Genomic DNA, 15,683 nt, shown 5'->3' with positions numbered 1-15,683 from the left:
AGTCTCTCACTCTCTCTCCCTACTCACACTGTTCACTAAAGGTTTGTGTATGTTGATACTTTTCTACAATTACTGCAGCCAGTTGAACTATATCAGGGGATGACTTTAAGAAATGTTATTTTTCCATAAGCTGTTGGAGTTTTGAGGGAACTCACAATTTAAGGACTATACCAGTTAGCAAGAATGGAAAGCTTCTTTTCTTCTATAAGAGCTCATAAACTTGAATTCTGCAAACTGGCTGATACTTACCTGAGAAAGGCTCCCTACTATGTGCATGTTGGTCTTTTGAGCAGTGGCTTTGGTGGTCCTATTGACTGCAGTAGAAATGGGAGTGTTTTCCCTAATTATATTAAATATACCCACATGTGACTCTTTTTGTGGGTTTTGTTACTTGTTTTGTTCGTTGCTCTGTATTATTATAAATGGGATATTTGCTGAGTTTGTTGTGTGATTGGGTTTTTTTTTTTATATCTATAATATCACTGTTTAGAAGCAGCTGCTCAGGAAGATAAAAGAGGTGGAAATGGGAACTCCAAGGAAAAAGGTAATGCAGCATTCCTCAATATATAATATATGGCCTCTTGCTCCTCAGCATTTCTCAGACTTTTGGCTTTTCCGGTGCAAAGTGTTTATCCTCCTACACTTCACTTCAAAACAAGGAAGTTTTCAAGACTTCCCTTGTGGAAAAAAGCACAGGGTGATGCAGGCAAGCCAATAAACATTGTCATGCCTTGCTCATATCTGTTAAGTGTTCCAGCTGGAAGGGTCTTGATGGACTAGGGAAGCCCAAACTAGACAAGCATAGTTTGTGTTACTGCAGAATTTACAGAATAACACATTTTTCTATGACTACTAAACTGTTGTAGTAATGTAAAAATGTTCTCCTCTGAGCTTTATCTGATAAATTGTCCCAGAGTGGTGTGCCCTTCCTGGACCCTGCCTGGTAAACCCTCCAAAAACAGTATTGTTGCCAGCACGTTTCATCTTTAGTCGCAATCTGTTAGTCAGGTGTTTAATAGCATGGCCTTGTCTTGCAGAGGAGAAGAGTACCAGTCCCCAGGATTATAAATATTACCTGCGCATGTGGGCCAAGGAAAAAGACACCAAGAAAGAAACCATCAAAGATCTTCCCAAAATGAGCCAGGTAGGAAGTGACCTCCTTATGTTTCTAGCTGACAAGTTTTCAGCCCAGATGAAGAGAGGAAGCGCACAGCTCTTCCGGCATGCTTCCGTCTTCACCTGCCTGTTTCAGTAGTGTTTCAGACCAACACGGCTACAACCTAAACCCCTGTTTCAGTAGGAAGAATTCTAAACAGCAGCAGACTCTACAGTGACTCAGTTATGAGAGTGCTTCTGTTGGAGGACGAGTTTGAGATTTAATGTACAAACCAATTTCATTTGTTTTAGGACTTGAGGCTTTTACCTGTTTTTGCCTCTAGGATCCTTTTTCCTTTGAAGAAGGGAAATTTAGGTCAGAGTTCTATGTCAGACAAGGTTCTTTGGGTAAATCTGATACCTTGTCTGCCTTTGTCCGTAGACCTACACGGCTACAACCTACACCCCTCTATATCTGCACACTTCAAATGTCATCTTGGCGTCAAGCCCCTGGTGTCTCTCTCTCTCTCTCTCTCTCTCTCTCTCTGAGATTTCAGTTATTTATAGAAAGATAAAAGCCTCTTTTTAACTTGTAGCTCCTTATTTTATAAGCTTCTGTTTTTCCTTACTTTCCTACCACCCATAAAAGCTTGACAAGCATATATTTCTCCATTTTTAATTTTTTTTCCCAGTCCAGCCATCTTATGCACTGGGTTTTGGGCACAGAATCAGATTCTCTCCCTTCCCTTCAAATACGTGTCTGTTGCCATTTTATGAGCTAGTGAAACTGCTAGCCCTACTTTCAGCTCTATCTGTTCTCCACAAACTTACCTTCTGCTCCCAGAGCGAATAAAATTCATATCTCAGATTGGAGTCTCCTGCATCTCATAGACATAAGATGCTACTTAAAATGCTTGGGAGTGGTGCTAATGCTTTAAGAGTAGGAACCAAATACAGAGAAGCAGGGAGTGGTTCCACCCACCACTGGAAACTTGATAGAGGTTTCATATCCTAATCTGATTTCATTTTCTGTCATTTAAAGGAACAGTTTATCGAGTTATGCAAGACCCTTTATAACATGTTCAGTGAGGATCCAGTGGAACAAGAGCTGTACCATGCCATTGCTACTGTAGCCAGCCTTCTCCTCCGAATTGGGGAAGTCGGGAAAAAATTCTCCAGCCGCCCCATGAAGAAAGCTGATGACTGCAAAGCAAATAATACCCAGGATCCTGTTAGTGAAGAGGAGTCACCGACATCAGAACACAGTCAGAATTCAGCAGTAGAACGGCAACTCCAAGTAGACCCTGAAGATAGTGCTGCTGGAGATGCACAAGCTGGAAAAACCCAGCAGGAAAACCAAACTCTGGGGGATGGGGTAGGGGAGGAAATAGGATCTCCTTTACAGCTGCTTTCAGATGATGAAGCCAAAGATGACATGTCCATGTCTTCCTACTCCATGGTCAGCACAGGCTCCCTACAGTGTGAAGATATTGCAGACGACACTGTCCTGGTTGGCTGTGAAGCCCTGAGTTCAGCTGCAAGGTACGGTAGCACTGTTGACACTGACTGGTCTATCTCCTTTGAGCAGGTCTTGGCTTCCATGCTGACGGAGTCAGCCCTGGTAAACTACTTTGAGAAAAAGATTGACATTCTACAGAAGATAAAGGACCAGAAGAAGGTAGAGAGGCAATTCAGTTCATCCAGTGACTATGAACTCTCCTCTGTGTCAGGCTGAACTCAAGGAAAACAGTAACCTTTTGGGAGATAAGGCAGGAAGATGATGACACCTAGCAGATGTCAGGAGATATTTTTTCTTTATTTTTACTGAGACCAATAACTTCACAACTGCAGTAGAGTCAGCTGAATATGGGGCTCTTTCACGGTGGCAATTTAATGTAGACAGTTTTCCTGGATACCCTAGTTGGTGGGATTACATTACATTCTCAAGAGCATGAAAGCCTTTAGAACCTAATAGCCCCTAAGGCCTAGACTTACCACCATAAATGATGCATGTCTATCTTTTGCTATCTTTTTTTAATGAAGTTTTATTTCAGATACAGCCACGCAATGCCCTGCCCTTGTTGCTGTAGGTTCCTGGGTAACTTTACACAGCAGATGCAGCCTGGCTTGAAACTGTACATCTTTTGGGTGCTACCCTGTGAGCTAATGCAGTGTCTAAGTGCTGTATGTCCTTGGCCTATAACATAGTTTTGCTAAGTTCTTAGATGCTGTGTTGTAACTGCAGCAAACTTAAAGTTGTGTCCTGTTGTCCCTGGTACTCTGAGATGTACATTTCTCAGATGTGCGGGTTCCTGTTGAATGTGATTTGCCATTCCAGGAGTGTGTAGGGGAGATCTCACCATTTTACAAGACCGTTTGATGCAGACGCTGTGTTCTAATCTCTTTTTAACTCTGGTGCAAGGAATTGTTGGTGTGTGTGAATTTTGTCCTTGAAGCCACAAGCTCCTTGACATTGTGCCAGTAATACTAAGACTGTAACAGACTGGGTCAGCCTAGGGGGTTAGATGATGGATGAAATGAGGCACCTCCTGACCATGAAATCAAGTGAGTGGAGTATTTGCAAGGTGGCGGTACACAGATCTGTTTTGCTCTGTTGCTTTCAGCATTAATGATTGTGCTTGAGCTGTCCTCGCTTCCTGTCAGCCCAGCCATTAGCCGTTAGAGGAAAAGCATCTATATTCTGATTTACTGCTGGTATTTCATTTAGCTTGCTAATGACAGGTACAATGATTAGAACTACCCTAGTAAATTTCTGATGTATCAGTGTACGTACCAAGCTCCCAGACCCTTATCAAGTCCATTATCATAGAACAAGTATGTCATGCAGGAGAAACCAGCTGATGGGTATCTCACTGTGAGAGCAGGAGCATGGCTGATGTAACTTCTAAGGAGCAGAAGATTTAAGGAGCGAGGTGTTGGCTGTAGCTGCTCCTTGTGTCCTGTGAAGTACACTACTTTCCAGGAGCCTGAGCTGGTTTGCTGTACAAAGGAGTTCAAAGGGTCATTTACATCCTGAGCAAAGCAGGAGCCAGGAGGGGCAGAGCAACACATTGCTCTCGTGGCCCCAGTACTAGAAACCAGAGCAGACTAGCTCAGCTGCTAATTCAAAAGATTGTTGCTGAAGAGACTGATTTCCCCTCTGCAAATCAATGGTGGCCCGGAGGAAAGTAGGGGCTCCATTTGGGAATGGTGGCCACCCTGTGGGATGGCGTACCCTCCCAGGAAGCACTGTTATTTCCCGTCATCCAGACACGTTCATCTCATTACACAAGCACTTGCGTTTCAGGCATATGCGCCTCACTAGCGGGGGACAAGAACATTGGCAGGCAGTGCTGAAGGTGAGCTACATTGGTACTTCTGGTGAGCATTGTTCAGTACGGGCTGGAGCCATCTGATGGATGTTTCCATTGAACACGCTACGCGGTGTGATACTCAGTGTTATTTCTTTTTTTGTGGAGTTCTCTGTACGTGTTCACAGCCAGAACATGCTTCTTCATTCTCTGCCTCCTAGGTCACGTACGTTTTGGAGAGCAGCCATTAGTAAAATTGCTTTTACTAATTATTCAGTAATTTATTGTAACTTTTTAAAAGTCCCAATACCATGCGTGATTTTACACTGTCTGTGTCCGATCTGTCGTGTATTCAATAAACGAACTGGAACCGCATGCACAAGCCTGGATAGGCTCTTGCTTTGCTACATTTATCCTTGGGGGGAGCATGCAACAGTGCTGCCAGGTGTATGACAGTTTCAACCCTTGTACGATGTATGATCAATAATAGTAGTAAAGGTGTTCAAAACATGCAGTAATTTTTGAGGCAGCTAATTGATGCAGCATATGCAAAACCCAAGTTGTTCTCAGAGTCTCAACCAACATTTGGGTTTGCTGTCAGTACGTCTTAGGACAGCTTGTCTCAAAATAAATGCTTCAACTTTGACTCAATTCTCACTCATTCACTGGTGAGTTAGAGAGCAATATAATGTAAATAAGGCTGTTTATTTACATAACTTTTCAGTGTATGATGGGTTTTTCAGCAAATATGGTAATTTTGAGCTTCCACTATGATAATTTTCATATTTAACACCTGGCAACGCTGGCATGCAATTTTTTTCCAACTAGACTGTGTCCCAGATGCATTTCTAGGGCAGAAAATCACCTGCAAGCTGCGGGGAGGATTGCTTCTTTCCCTCCCAGACCCCTGGATGCGATTCCCGTCTCCCTCATTCCTCCACAACTGTGCGCTGAGGTTCTTGCTGCACTTCTCCTTGCACCTTTTCTGTTCAATGCTCCCCACCTGTGGCCCTGCCAAGCCCTGGGACCTCCTGGTCAACCTCCTCCTGGCTCTGGCCAAGCTGACCACCCACTCCTCCAGGAAGGAGGTTGTGGCGGGGGGGGGCAAGCCAGGCAAGTCCACGTATGCCTCTGGGCAGAGTTTCGCTAGTCAGCATCCATAGGCTCCCTTTGTTCGTTCAGGGGCTGAGTGCTGGCTGGCGTGCTCTGCTCCATGTCCCCTTCCAGCTCCCTGCGTGTGCCCCTGCCACCTCGCCCCCGTCCCAGCTTTCTTGCAGTTTATCCCTAGAAATCTGTTCTGTCCTCGGCGGCCTCCCTTTTTACGGGAGGCGCAGAGCCCTGTTTCTCAACCCGTGGGTTGTGACCCGCAAGTGGGGCAAGCACATTGCAAAGGGTCGCGAGCTGCAGCAGGGCAGTGGGGAAAGTGGGGCCAGGCTGGCACCCCTGCTTGTGGGGTCAGGGCGAGGGGACGGCAGGGCAGGAGTGAGGGAGGCCAGCATGGCTGGTGGGTCTTTGCAAATGGGTCCCAGTAGGAAAAAGGCTGAGGACCGCTGGCTTCGAGCTTCCCTGCGTTTCCCCCGTGGTGCAGCAGGTCCTGCCCTCCTTGGCGTGCCTGCAGCTCAGAGCCGGGTGCCTGCAGGTCGAGGGGAGGAATCCCCACCCCGGCCCCGCGGGCTGCGCTCCCTCCGCCAGGCGCCAGGGGGCGGGTTTCCCTCGACACCCGTGGTGCACCGCGCGGCGCTCCAGTCCTCGGAAGCGGGAGCACAGCACGTGACCGGAAGGGGCGGTTGCCAGGGCCGGGAGGCGCGGCAGGCCCTAGCGACGGGCAGCATGGCGGAGCGCTTCCAGGTGCTGCGGTGCTGCTCGTGCCGCACTTTCCAGGTCCAGCAGGTGGGTGCGGGCCGGGGCCGGGGCCGGGGCCGGGCCCGGGGAAAGGGAAGGGGCCCGGAGCTCACCCGCGTGCTCCCCTCAGGTGAAGCGGAGCCGGCGCTGGAGCTGCGCCGTGTGCGGCGAGCGGCAGGCGCTGCTGCGGGTGAGTGCGGCCGAGCCGGGGCCGGGATCGGGCCCGGGACGGGGGTCCGCCTCCCCGCGACGGCCCCGCATCCCCCGCTCCCCGCTCTCCCCCGCAGGACCACGGCCGGGGCTGCGCCGCCGACTGCCGGCGCCACGTGCAGAAGCTGAACCGGCTGCGGGGGGAGGCGGAGCAGGCGGCGCGAGCCCCCGCGCGGTGAGTGGGGACCTTCTCGGCCCCTCCAGGGGCATTATTTTTTTATGGGGGAGGGGGCTCCAAACTGGATCTCCAAACCCCAGTCTCTGCCTGCTCGCTTCCCTGCCCGGGCCGTGTCCGCGGGCAGCGCTGCCGGCGTGTTGGAGCGCGGTTGTGGAAGTCCATCGTCTACCGAGAGCGCCTGAAATGGATGAAGGGCGTCTGCGTTAGATGCTGTCGTGTGGCGAGGGCGCTTTCTGAGCTCGCGTTGCTGCTGCTGTTCTCCCCGCGCTCCCGGGATGGCTCGTTTCGTCCCAGCCGACGGAGAGGGTTTAACCGCGATCAGTTCAAAGTGACCACATCTGTATCCACGTCTCAATCACGCTTCCTGCTCCGGTTGCGAGAGAGGAAGGGGCCCCTCCTGAACCATTTGAAGACGCGCCTTGTCCATTTCTACCGTGGGCATCTGCTTTCTTGTGGGCTTGTGTTCGTGCGCGCTGCTCCTCCTGCGGTCTGTCGCTCGTGCCTACGGTTAGGGGAGTCGAGAAACGTTTGGGAGACGCACGAGCGCCCGGGAAAACCCAGATTAAACCTTTCCTTTTAGGTGCGTAGAAGAATCAGTCGATGACAAAAAATACACAGCGGTTGAGCCTGAAGGCAGTTCGGGCTGGCAGGTAAGAGACGATGCAACAACGGTATTTGAAACTAATGGAGAAAGCTACCACCGAGCATGAGTAAGGAGGCTCCAGCGTGTTGGAGGAAAGGGGGCAGTACGTGGGTACCTGCTGCTCCGCGTTGATGAGGATAACTTAATAGAGGTCACTTTAGGGCCTCGAGGTACCGAGCGCTCTCAATTCCTGCCGAAGGCGGTGCAAGTCTAGGCTCTGAGCATTTCTGGGGGGACTCAGCACAGGAAAGCCTTACTGCTGCTGTCCTGACTCGTTCTGCCGTGCCTCAGGAGCAGAAGGTGGAGGTCAGGCCCTTTGTCAGCCGCTGGAATAAGTATCTGGATAAGGGTGGTGAAGATGTGGAGGAAGAGGAGGAGTTGCATCCAAACAGACCGCAGCTCCGTTCCCACCAGGACTGTGTGCAAGAACAAAGGTGCTGAAATAATTTCTTCCTTAATCCTTACTTTGTTCTGATCGATGGGGTTTTCTGTATGGGCAGCCTTGGCACTAGGAAGTGTTTCTGGTGGGGTTGCTGAACCCAGTGGAGGCTGCAGTAACCGATCTGTACCAGCCTGAGTGAGAACCCACCTACTAGTAGATCCGCTCTTCTAAAAATATCTGCTAGTTTATTTAGGTTGAGCTTCCTACCTGCGTTAATCCAACCCCTCTGTGAACTGCTCCCTCCCTGCCAGGAAACACAGTAGCAGCTTCCACAGCAGCGATGCCCAGGAGGAAAATAGAGCTTGTGGGCTTACCTACCAGGCCAAGAAAGTCAAAGCCTTTGAGGTATCCAGTTGCAGCAAATGTTTCCTTACCTGTAAATGATTTTATTTTTGGCTTGCTTGTACCTGTGTTTGTACAAAGGTTGCTCAGACAACTCAAATATCAAGTGTTATGCCTTATATGCATAATTAAGATTGTATGCAGCTTAACTTGGTCTCTGTTCTGTATTTAATAGTGCAACTGTGTGAAACAGCAGTTAAGTCTGATCAGCCTCTTTAGCAAAAGGTTTTGTCCCTGGAAATCATAAGGGCAGGGGCAGAGAAAAAAAGAAAATGTATTATTTTTATTATCCCTGCTTCCTGGGATAGCAGACCTAGCCATTGCAGTTGTGCTTCCTGGCTGCTGCCCTCATTCATGTGTAGGAATAACGACTGTGCCAGCCTCACTTCTGCCTTGAGTGGAGCGACATAGATTAGCAGTGAGACAGGTTTCAACAACAGGATTACAACTTTGCACGCCTGTTTGTTGTCAGTTTTGTGTGCAGCAGCAGCATCACTTAGTTTGGCTGTGCAAGCTGATGCCGTAGCCCACCTGAATTTCTGTTTACAGAGCAGGAAAACTTCAGTAGCGGTGACTGAACAAGGTCATGAAGATGTCCTGTGTGATGGTATTGTGGTTCCTGTTCCCAGTCGGCCTTTGGTATCCGAGGCAGCAAGTTCCAGTGTCAGGTCATGTCATATCACTGCTTCTAAGTGGAAAACATTTCTCTCATCTGCTGGTAACTACATTGAAGATAAAGATGAAGCAACCCTTACAGCCCAGAAGTTAGAGCCACTCAAAGCCACTGCAGCAGACTTCCCCACCTCTGGTGGATATGCACAATGGGAAGAAGAGTCTCTGTCTCCAGATGCGGGTGCTCAAATCAGAAACTGTTTCACCAATAATACATGCACTGCTCAGCAACGTGCTTCAAAGCCGCACAGCACCACAGCAACCAAGCATGTGCAAACTGCTTTTAACGTCAGCAGTGACGCAGCTGGAGATATGACCTGTGGAAAATGTGAAGATCACCTGATGGGGGCAGGATCTGCTGTTGCAGAGAGAAACAAAGAAAGGCTTTGCATGGTAGACGGTACTCTGATGCCAGCCAGCAGACTGTCCAAGGCCTGTGTGGCACCTTCTGCAGGGTCTTTTGTGAGCTGTAATGTGGTGTCTAACCCTCTTACCACTCCACATCATGGCCTCTTTTGCACAGGTGATGACTTTGATGATGATCTTTGAGAAGTTCTGGGCTCCACCCTTGACCTTCTTGCCTCACCACCCTGATTGACTGGGGGGTTTGCTAGCCACTATTTTTGTTTAAGGTGTATTAAAATAGTCTGGAAGAGCAGAGCCCTAGAGTGTTATATTAATGTCTTGAGAATTGGTCACTCGTGCTTCACTGTAACAGTGTGAGGAAGGGATGTCTTCATGCAGTTTACTTTCTACTGGAAGTCGGAGGGCTAAAAGTTAAGCTGTTCCCTTGATCTGGGCTGAGTTGTGTTTATATTTGTTGCTATTTCTACAAATCTCAGTATTTTTAAGTGTTTTCTTTCTGAAGGTGAGTGGGCTGAGTTTGCCTGGGAGGGGCTCTGGTCTGGTGACCCTAGATATGTATTAAGATGCAATTTTGGAGACTAGAGTCCCATCCCCCACGCTTGTGTTACTTGCTGGTGCATAACTTATTAAAGGAATTATTGTTGGACTCCTCTTTTCACAAGCAAGATATTCTCTGGTAATTCCTTGTACTCTCTGAAAAGATGCTTCAGGAAGGAATTAAAGCATTTACTTCTCACTGGCTTGTTACCACTACTTTTATAGCAAGAAGAGCCTGATGATGCTATGCAAAGGGCAAGGCCTGTGGCTTCTCCATGAGAGCCCATAGGTTTACTGAATCAGTGGCTGGCAAAATTCAGCTGGTGATGGGACTCCTATTTCCCAGCAGCGGCAACTCCTTGTGGCTGCTGCCATAGGATGCAACCCTTCTGCCCTGTACCCACTGCCAGAGCAGGGCTAGGAGAACCCCAGGATCTTGGGATGGTGACATGGGGTAAGGCTGGGGCAGAGCCACAATCCACTGCCCCCATGCCCCTATGATGAGCATGAGTCCTATGGGCAAGGAGTGGATTGCAGCTGACCCTGCCCTGTGATCCTGGGGTCTCCATGAAGATGTGCTGGGAGCTGTGGGGGTTGCCAGGAAATGGAGTCTGGCAATGGGCCAGATCCACCATTTTGCCCACTCCTGTAACACGTTTTAGTGCAGAAGATTAGTTACCAGTAAGATGCCCATGTATAACAGTTCTTTCATTACTAAAGTCCTAGATAATATGGGGTTAAGGCTAGACATGACTCCTTCCACCAGACACTTCCTATACAGCTTTCCCCTGCTTTAAGCAGGTTTTATGTGTGCAAATTCACTCTTATGTGATGACCCTTTCTATACCAAAACAATCATTATATGCAAGGTAAATTCACTCTTATGCAATTGGTGTGGTGGAAGTCTAATCAGCTGCTTTGTGCTGTGTATTGTGGGAGTGGTACACACCAAAATATCGTCTCCTGTGTGAATCACTGCTCCTTGCATGTTGTCTGCAACAACTGTTTTCTGTAGTTGCCATCACCATTATGATAGTGCCCTGTGCTTGTGTGCTGTTGGCAAGTACCAAAATTGTCTTGCAACCAAGTGGTAGGAATCAGCCTGGGGTTCAGTACAGGCAAGGTCTTGGAATGTATCCCTATTTGTTATATTGTAAAGTGGGTTCCCTTTATGCAAGGTTAAGTTAAGCGCCATTTTCCAGGAATGCATGTACAGCATAAAGAAGAGGAAGCCTGTATCTCATACCTAAAGCCCCTTCCCATCATGATAGAAATTCTACATAAGGACTTAAGTTTGACATGTTTCTTGTGTGTTAGCAGTAATGCATTACTAATTCTGCATGTTTGAGTAGCAAGATTGTAAAATACCAGACAGACACAAGTATTAGGACAGTGTGGTAAATTAAAGGCAGGAAGTGATATTTATTTGTTCTACTGAGCACTTACAGAAAGACCAAGTACAGATACAAGACCCTTGATAGAGGGAGAACAACGGTTGAGCTGTCATACAAGTTCAGCTTCTCGTAGACTGCAGGTAAGTACTTTAGATTACATAGCAAGTGTTAAGAGTGCGGTGGTTGCTTGGAATACTGGATGGCATCCAATGCCGCCCCGATGTCGCAGTTCTTTGCCTGCAGGAGACGACTGAGCCATCCCCCCTCGTCTGAGAAGCCCATGGACAGCATTTGGGACAGAGATTCTATCAGGCGAGGATCTGCTTCTGTTAGTCAAACAGAGTGCAAAGGGGGTTATGATTGCAGTTTAAAAATCAGCAGAGGAGGGAGGGATCCCTCAGAACTTGTGCAGTAAAGTCATTAAAATCAGCCATCTAGCAAGTTAAATGGAAGGGATATCAAAGACATGTTCTCTCCACCCTTCTCCTGCTCTTATGCTTCCTACAACTGGAGCTTTGGAAATGAAGCCATCACATTACTATCAACTGAAAGCAGGTATTGAAACAGCCTCATTAGTCTAAAGTGCTCCCTTCCATTACAGATAAGTTACTACATTTTTCAAAACAGAAGGGGTAAATAGTTCCTTTTTAGTTAGAGTAGCTGGCAGCTTTGGTAATCTCCCTCCTGCTGTTAGCTCCCATTACCCCAGTGGCTGAGCAGGTGTTAGCTGTTCTCAGGTGACCCAGATTTCCACCACCCCTCCAAGCATCCCATCTGCAACTAATGCTCTCTCCTGCAGTTTTGTGTTGCATGGGTTGACTAGTGGCCAGGGAAGTTCAAGACCAGAGGTTTTCATACAAGCAACCTAAATGAATTTCAAGGGGGTATGACAGTAGGCAACTAACTCTCACTCCTGACCTGCTTACCTGGTGGGAGATGTGGGTACAGTGCAGCCTCTCTCAATCCAGTAGGCCCTGATGTAGGGGGAGCCTGAGATGGGTCCAGAGAGCTGGGACCATCTGTCTCTGGCATTTGTAGAGATTGCAGCTCACCTGTTGAGGGATCTACTTCTTTTGAAGATAAGTGGGTCCAGTCCTCATCAACTGCTGAGTTGCTACTGGAATCGCTCTGTTCTAAGGACTGTAAAGAAAGAGGGAATTAGCCCATGTTGCAGAGTTCTTCATGGCAGAAGAGATTCTGCTGTTATCCAAGGCTTCTGCAGAAAAGTTTATCACTTTCCTTTACTTGAAGTCTGTAGGACTGAATGTTAAAAAGAGACAAAAAACAAACCAGCAGCTACTCAGACAAGTGAGTTTTGTGCCTTGAAGCATTCCAAGCAGGAGAGTATGAATAATGGCCTGCTAGTAAGAGTATCCATTGTAATGCCACTTAGTTTGCAATGGCAAGAGTTGGCTAGACATCTCTCACACCTACAGGATTGAACCCACCTTCAGTTCTTATACCTGAGACTGGAAGCTGCTGTCTTCCATCTGTGCCAGAGGAGAGTCGATCACCATCTCCTGCATCTGCTCTGCAATAGCACTGTTTTCTGGGGCAGGTTCTGTGCTGCTCCCTTCCTGTTTGGTCTGGCTGTTCTGAGTAGTGGGACTGCCCGCAGAGTCAGCATCACTCTTCTTGGAGCTAGGGCAGGTGGGGGTCACTTTGCTTCTTTGTCCTCCGTGTTCCACATCAATATCTACCTCAATGCCTAAGAAACCAGGCAGAGGGAAAAGCAATCAGTAAGTTAGCATACAAGCTACAGACTTGGAAGTCCCCTGAAAGATAGCACATTCATTGGAATCTAGTTATTCTGAACTCAAACAGCAAGTTATCATTTTGTTTGACATTTCTCATCTGCAGGGGATTTAAAAATTTAAAAAAGAAAGCTTTCAGTGTGCTTTTATGTTAAGTGAAGCACATGCCAGCCATTCCTGTGCCAGGAAAAAGCTGCTCTCCATTCTCATTTAAAAGGATGAGCAAGCAGCTGTTACATGCACTAACACAGGAGTTAGATGCAGCCTTAAGTCACCTAGTTAGCTCAAGGTTCTTCCCAGTTAAATGCTATCATTTTACCACTGTGTAGTATACTTCTGCAAGAAAGGACACCCTTGGGTCCTTATGGGGAGACTGGAGCCAGAAATGGCTCGGATGTCTTCTAGAGCAGAGGCATGCCACTGTTCCTCTTGGTACAAGATAGGAGCAAGCCCCAACACTGGATTTGAGAACTGCGAGTTAAAAAAAGTCACTTACCCAGGGGACTCAGAAAGGCTGCAACACTCTCCCCGACATTCTTTAGGAAGGTGACATTGGGGTCCTGAGGCTGGCTGTTAGTAGAGGGCTCTAAAAACAAAAAAAACAACTTCTGTTAATGCAAGACAGCAGGTAGGTGCCAAACGCACACTTTCCTCAAGGGAATGAAAAAGCCGGGTCTTGGCAGGCTTAGACAACCCATTCCACCCACCATCCAAGGGAAGTGCAATTCAAGCAGGTTTGCATTCGAAATGGAGACCTAGCGCTTCCTCCCCACTCCCATCCAACACAGACTCCAGCCCACTCCACAGCAGCAACAACTTATCAAACCTTTACTAGTCCGAGCACTTCATTCAGCAGAGCATTCCCTTCTTACCTTGCTCAGGGGCTGGATTTTCCGGTGCCGTACTGGCTTGCTCCTGCCCAGAGTTCTGGCACGGAGCTGAAGGAGTTGGATACCCCCAGCTATGCATCCAGGCAAAGGGAGGAGCACCGTGCCTCATCTTACGTAGCCAGCGACCTCGTGGGAACCACTGAAAGAAGTTGCAGTGTCATTTGACCCCATACTTGGATTACATCCTGGACACAAGTCACACAACAGCATGCAACTACATGCAGTATCTGGAATTGCAAACTCCTCTGGACACCCCCTGCACCAGTCCCTCTCCACAGCAGAAACACTGCTCACCTCAAACGGACTCTGGAACATGACCATGTTGTGCTCCTTATGGAGGCCTTTTCCCTCACAGGTGCTGCACAGGTCATAGTCTGGACAGACAGTGCACTTGAACCTAGCGCCCACCACCGGTCCCTCGCAGCCATCGCAGATGACGTTGGGATGCACCACATTTGGGGGCTGCTCCTGGCTGCACTGTGGGCGATGTTCACGCCTGCACTCCTTTTTCTCTAAAGAGTGAGAGTTTCTACGTTACAAGGAAGCTGCCAGGTTATTTTAAGCCTTTAGGAAACAAGACTCAGCAAAGCTTTCTACATTTGGAGTTCATTAGTACACGGACCACACGAGCCGAATGTGTCCACGATGCCAGCTTATGGGTCATTTGCATTACGCACGCCCTCAACAATGCTCGGGTATCTGGGGACCAGCCAGCAGCAAGCACAGAGCTGGGGAAGAAACGCAACGCTGAAGAGGGCAACATGAAACAAAGCCAGAAAGACTAAGTCAAGAAAGCGTACATCCTCCTTGTGGAGACACTTTTTTGGACAGGATTGTGTCACTGGACACGGTCCACGCTGCACTGAGGAAGAAGCTGCCCTTGCCCCGCTAGCTTGTATGGGTATTACTTGTATTGCTAGTTTCTAGCACTGCTAAACAATCTAATTTTAGCAGATTACGTGCCCCCAAGGTTTCTCTCTCTGAAATAGGTGAACATCAGAGTTATATTATTATCCAGAGAAACATGAAATAATAATCAGTATTATTATTAACCATAGTTTGAAGACAGCGCTCAACTGGGAGGAGGTTCTCCATTTACTTTTGCAGAAAGCTAAACTCGGTTTTGTTTCTTTTTTTCAGTTTTCTGGACTTAAGGGGCCCAAAAAGTTTTTGGGGCTTCACATTTCCAAATGACACTGCTTTCCCCTGGCGAGGTATTTGTTCCCTCCCGAAAGAGGCAAGTCTCGCTCCCCCTTTGAGGCTCCCGCGCGTCTCAAATCGCCGCGCTAGATCTACCGTCCAGCCCCACCGAGCCGTGCCCGGAGGCTGCAGCCTCCACAGCCACGACACCTGCCAAGCGTCTGGATCCACCGTCGCCCGGCAGTTGTTCGCGGGAAGAGGAGGCACATGGGCAGCCCCGCGCTGACTGAGTCGGGGTCCGGCTGCATCCGGCGCGCCCACGACACGCCCTATGTTTCCAGGCTTCTCTCGAGAAGAGGGGGGGAAAAAGAAGTTACCTTTAATGTAGACGCGGAAGATGCCGTCCTTCACGTAGGGCCAGGCCAGCTCCAGCTCCTCGTCGCTGGAGAAGGCGATCATGTCCCCGTCCTCATCTGCGAGAGAGAAACCCAGTGAGCGACCCCCGCGGGCGGCCAGGCCCCTCCGCCCGGGCCCCCGGCCCTCCCCGGCCCGGCCCGGCCCGGCGCGAGGGGTCACTCACGCACCGCGGTAGTGCAGGCGGCAGGCCGCGCCGGCGCCGGGCCGCAGCAGCACGGGGAAGAGCTCGGCCAGGCGGTCGCGCAGCGGCTGGTAGCGCAGCGGGGGGCGCAGGGCCAGGCGCCGGATCTCGCGCACCGCCTCCTCCTTGCCCAGCAGGTAGGCCTTCACCGTCACCGCCGCCGCCGCCGCCGCCGCCGCCATCGCCTCCAACTCCGCCTCCGCCTGTGGCGCAGCAACAAGGCCCCGCAGCACCGACTGTAACCACCCGCCCCGAGCCGGCCGCGAGCA

General features: G+C 49.2%; 3 protein-coding genes across 6 annotated transcripts in view; 2 read left to right on the top strand and 1 right to left on the bottom strand.

The window, feature by feature from the left end:
- TBC1D9B (TBC1 domain family member 9B) overlaps positions 1-4,781 on the top strand; it is a 30,401-nt gene extending 25,620 nt beyond the window's left edge. For both annotated transcript variants that reach the window (XM_006263520.4, XM_006263521.4), the window contains 3 exons: positions 491-544; positions 1,038-1,144; positions 2,138-4,781. In XM_006263520.4, the coding sequence (XP_006263582.1) occupies positions 491-544; positions 1,038-1,144; positions 2,138-2,830 (854 nt within the window). In that variant the 3' untranslated portion in view covers positions 2,831-4,781. The remainder of the gene's footprint in view (positions 1-490; positions 545-1,037; positions 1,145-2,137) is intronic.
- A 1,396-nt stretch (positions 4,782-6,177) lies between these two features.
- MRNIP (MRN complex interacting protein) lies at positions 6,178-9,837 on the top strand. Of its 2 annotated transcripts, none has more exons than XM_059712909.1 (7): positions 6,178-6,296; positions 6,379-6,438; positions 6,536-6,633; positions 7,217-7,286; positions 7,571-7,713; positions 7,973-8,066; positions 8,613-9,837. In XM_059712909.1, the coding sequence occupies exons 1-7, from the start codon at positions 6,237-6,239 to the stop codon at positions 9,282-9,284; spliced, it is 1,197 nt and encodes a 398-aa protein (XP_059568892.1). In that variant the 5' UTR covers positions 6,178-6,236; the 3' UTR covers positions 9,285-9,837. The 2 variants fall into 2 exon arrangements, with proteins under 2 accessions (XP_059568892.1, XP_059568893.1); XM_059712910.1 differs by having other exon boundaries at positions 6,179-6,287.
- A 1,199-nt stretch (positions 9,838-11,036) lies between these two features.
- On the bottom strand, positions 11,037-15,683 carry SQSTM1 (sequestosome 1). 2 transcript variants are annotated; one of them, XM_014597657.3, is made up of 8 exons: positions 15,401-15,683; positions 15,194-15,289; positions 13,971-14,188; positions 13,659-13,815; positions 13,283-13,372; positions 12,496-12,740; positions 11,959-12,172; positions 11,037-11,358 (listed from the first exon to the last, which is right to left on the bottom strand). In XM_014597657.3, the coding sequence occupies exons 1-8, from the start codon at positions 15,594-15,596 to the stop codon at positions 11,201-11,203; spliced, it is 1,374 nt and encodes a 457-aa protein (XP_014453143.2). In that variant the 5' UTR covers positions 15,597-15,683; the 3' UTR covers positions 11,037-11,200. The 2 variants fall into 2 exon arrangements, with proteins under 2 accessions (XP_014453143.2, XP_014453144.2); XM_014597658.3 differs by having other exon boundaries at positions 12,085-12,172.

Source organism: Alligator mississippiensis, chromosome 9 (assembly GCF_030867095.1).
Source record: "Alligator mississippiensis isolate rAllMis1 chromosome 9, rAllMis1, whole genome shotgun sequence".
Lineage (NCBI taxonomy): Eukaryota > Metazoa > Chordata > Crocodylia > Alligatoridae > Alligator > Alligator mississippiensis.
Note: the sequence above shows the minus strand (reverse complement) of the source record. Positions and strands in the feature narration are given on the sequence as shown.

Coding starts and splice junctions, on each gene's coding strand:
- MRNIP (XM_059712909.1), top strand. CDS start 6,237: ATGGCGGAGCGCTTCCAGGTGCTGCGGTGCTGCTCGTGCCGCACTTTC. Junction 6,297..6,378: donor GCACTTTCCAGGTCCAGCAG/GTGGGTGCGGGC, acceptor TGCTCCCCTCAG/GTGAAGCGGAGCCGGCGCTG. Junction 6,439..6,535: donor AGCGGCAGGCGCTGCTGCGG/GTGAGTGCGGCC, acceptor TCTCCCCCGCAG/GACCACGGCCGGGGCTGCGC.
- SQSTM1 (XM_014597657.3), bottom strand. CDS start 15,596: ATGGCGGCGGCGGCGGCGGCGGCGGCGGTGACGGTGAAGGCCTACCTG. Junction 13,816..13,970: donor TGTTCCAGAGTCCGTTTGAG/GTGAGCAGTGTT, acceptor AACTTCTTTCAG/TGGTTCCCACGAGGTCGCTG. Junction 12,741..13,282: donor AGCCTTTCTGAGTCCCCTGG/GTAAGTGACTTT, acceptor CTGGTTTCTTAG/GCATTGAGGTAGATATTGAT.